The 2500-nt window shown below is 37.7% G+C and overlaps 1 protein-coding gene across 2 annotated transcripts in view; it reads left to right on the top strand.

Moving 5' to 3' along the window:
• The window catches only part of ptpn4a (protein tyrosine phosphatase non-receptor type 4a), a 90835-nt gene that overhangs the window by 67916 nt on the left and 20419 nt on the right, over positions 1–2500 (top strand). The window contains exons 12-14 of one of the 2 annotated variants that reach the window (XM_062431139.1): positions 194–366; positions 1655–1723; positions 1855–1989. In XM_062431139.1, coding sequence (XP_062287123.1) covers positions 194–366; positions 1655–1723; positions 1855–1989 — 377 coding nt within the window. Of the gene's footprint in view, positions 1–181; positions 367–1654; positions 1724–1854; positions 1990–2500 lie in introns of both variants that reach the window. The other variant, XM_062431138.1, reaches the window with a different exon arrangement.

Below are 2500 nucleotides of genomic sequence, written 5' to 3'. Positions count from 1 at the left end.
TTTCCCATGAAAACAAATTACCGGAAACATCACAATGTTTAAACATGTTTACATTATATCTACACAGCCTGTCTCAACTGCATGATGAATAAATTACAGTTGAATTTCACCTGCTATTCCTTCACATACTGAATGCTAGAGTGTTATTCAACGTCCTAAAACTCTAAAAAAAAAAAAAAAGTCTCTTACACAGACTGAGACCCGGGAGACGCTGCTGGGTTTCAACATGGTGAACTACAGGGCCTGTAAGAACTTGTGGAAGGCCTGCGTGGAGCACCACACCTTCTTCAGACTGGAGCGACCCATCCCGCCACAGAAGAACTTCTTCGCCCACTACTTCACCCTGGGCTCAAAGTTCAGATACTGGTAAGAGGGAGAGGACAAACATGTACTGTAGACGTGCCCAGAGGAGCATGGAGGCAATCCACAAAGAAACATCTGAAACTGAAACATCTTGCATTTACAGCCAGACTTCGATAGATTTAAATGTACACAAAATGACTTCACCTGCTTTCAAGGTGAAGGGAGAAGTGAAAAAAAAGTCTGAAGAAAGTCAAAGCTCCAGCAACACTTGTAGTATAGGAGAACTTTATTGATAGACACTCTTAATGAGCCGCAAGGCTAAATTACTATCCCCATTTAAAATAGCAAAGAGCTAATTTGATTACCAATAGTGTGATAAAAAATAAAGCAAACAGAAGCAGATCAGAAAACAACGAGGTTTTGTACTAAAATATCAGTAATTATACTTATCAAACAGAGGGAATTAGATATAAAAGCATTTCTCTAATATAGGCCTGCTTCCAGTAAAGGCCTGATACCCTCTGAAGTTGAGGTAAATAAAGGGCCTGGCTAAGTTGGTCCAGTTTCTTCATTTTGGTTTTGGATGCTGAAATAGTGACTACCTTCCCCAGAACACCACAACTCATTTATGGTTACCTTTTTTTTTTTTAAAAGAGGAAGGATGACTGTAAATACAAAAAAAATTAAAAAAACTTCTCAAGAGACGTTTCTCCAGGCTGTAGTATCACAAAGCCCAGTTACCACTTAGTTTCACTTCATATGTGGATTTTTTTATTTCCTTTTTCTGTGAAATTCAAGTCAAAGATGAAATGTGAGTGAGATGTGATTCTGGAGGTCTTGTGATGTATTATTGAGCAGCAATGATGCAACATGAGCGAGCGAGCCTTACTCTTGATGTTTGGTTCACCGGTGTGTGGGTGTGTTTTTCACACTTGAGAATATTGACTGACTTCCCAATAAGAGCACACTTTTGGATTGGACTTGATGATTGGACAACTTATTATAAATATGTTAGGTTTCCTCCTGGCATACAGACAACGCCTTACAGCTCAACTCATGCTGGTGTCATTTGGTAATTTTTTGCCGATTTTCGGTAAAGTTTCAGGAACTGATGCCATTTAAGAAGTTTTTATCTCAGCAGAATGAAACAGTAAAAAAAAAAAAAAACAGGAGTATATCCACACATATCTTATTTTCGGGAAATAGTATGTAATAAATAAGAGGATGTGAAAGTAAACAAACTTTTCAATGCTAAAGCTTGTCAGGCCATTTCACCTACAGTAGGTTAAGTTTTCTTTTTCTTTTTCTTTTTCATTACATTGACAGTTTCTTTTGTTATTTCTGTCTGTAGCGGACGGACAGAGGTGCAGTCTGTGCAGTATGGAAAGGAGAAAGGCATCAAGGACCGAGTGTTTGCCAGGTAACGGACATAACTTTCTTAACTTAACAGCTACAAGCCTCTGAGGAAGACAAAAACCACTACAGGGGCAGTCATTTATGTATTTTTTGTTACATTTCATGCCAATGTAATGAATTTCTTGTTTTGAACAGATCTCCCAGCAAGCCACTAGCCAGGAAATTAGTAGGCGGGACTGACTGGGAGTCGGTGAGCAGGAACAGCCTATCAGACGAGAGACTGGAGACGCAGAGCCTACCAACTCGCTCGCCGCCTGGGACGCCCAATCAGTGAGTCCAGGGTTCATACCAGTTCACATCAGTTTAATTCATGCAGTGAATTTTTTTAACCCTTACATACTGTTCATATTCTACATCCTCGCAGTATGTTCTGGGTCAGTTTTGATTCCCTCATAAAAAGTGTCTATACCAAATTTTGAACCACAGTTCTGTTTTAAATGCATCAATAGTCGATCTGAATGATCAATAAATGGGTGATTAAACCTTTATTAATATTTCAGAGAGCAGAGAGTGTATTTTTTAGGTTTTACACCACTCATTTTTGAGAAAAAACACCTACTGTCACACAATATTATGTCCTATTTTACCTAAGACATGAAAATATAACATAGCAATAATGATTTAAATGTATTCTATTGAAACTGAAAATTACATGAACTTTATGGAGCTGTGGGGTTTATTGTTTAACCATTAGAGCCATCAGTCTTCACTGCTACATCATAAAAAGACATTTTCATAACTACTATCTTATTAAAACTATTAACTATTCATTTAACTAAAA

Source organism: Scomber scombrus, chromosome 13, assembly GCF_963691925.1.
Source record: "Scomber scombrus chromosome 13, fScoSco1.1, whole genome shotgun sequence".
Classification (NCBI taxonomy): Eukaryota; Metazoa; Chordata; class Actinopteri; order Scombriformes; family Scombridae; genus Scomber; species Scomber scombrus.
The sequence above is the reverse complement of the archived record's forward strand: the minus strand, read 5'-3'. Positions and strand labels throughout refer to the sequence as shown.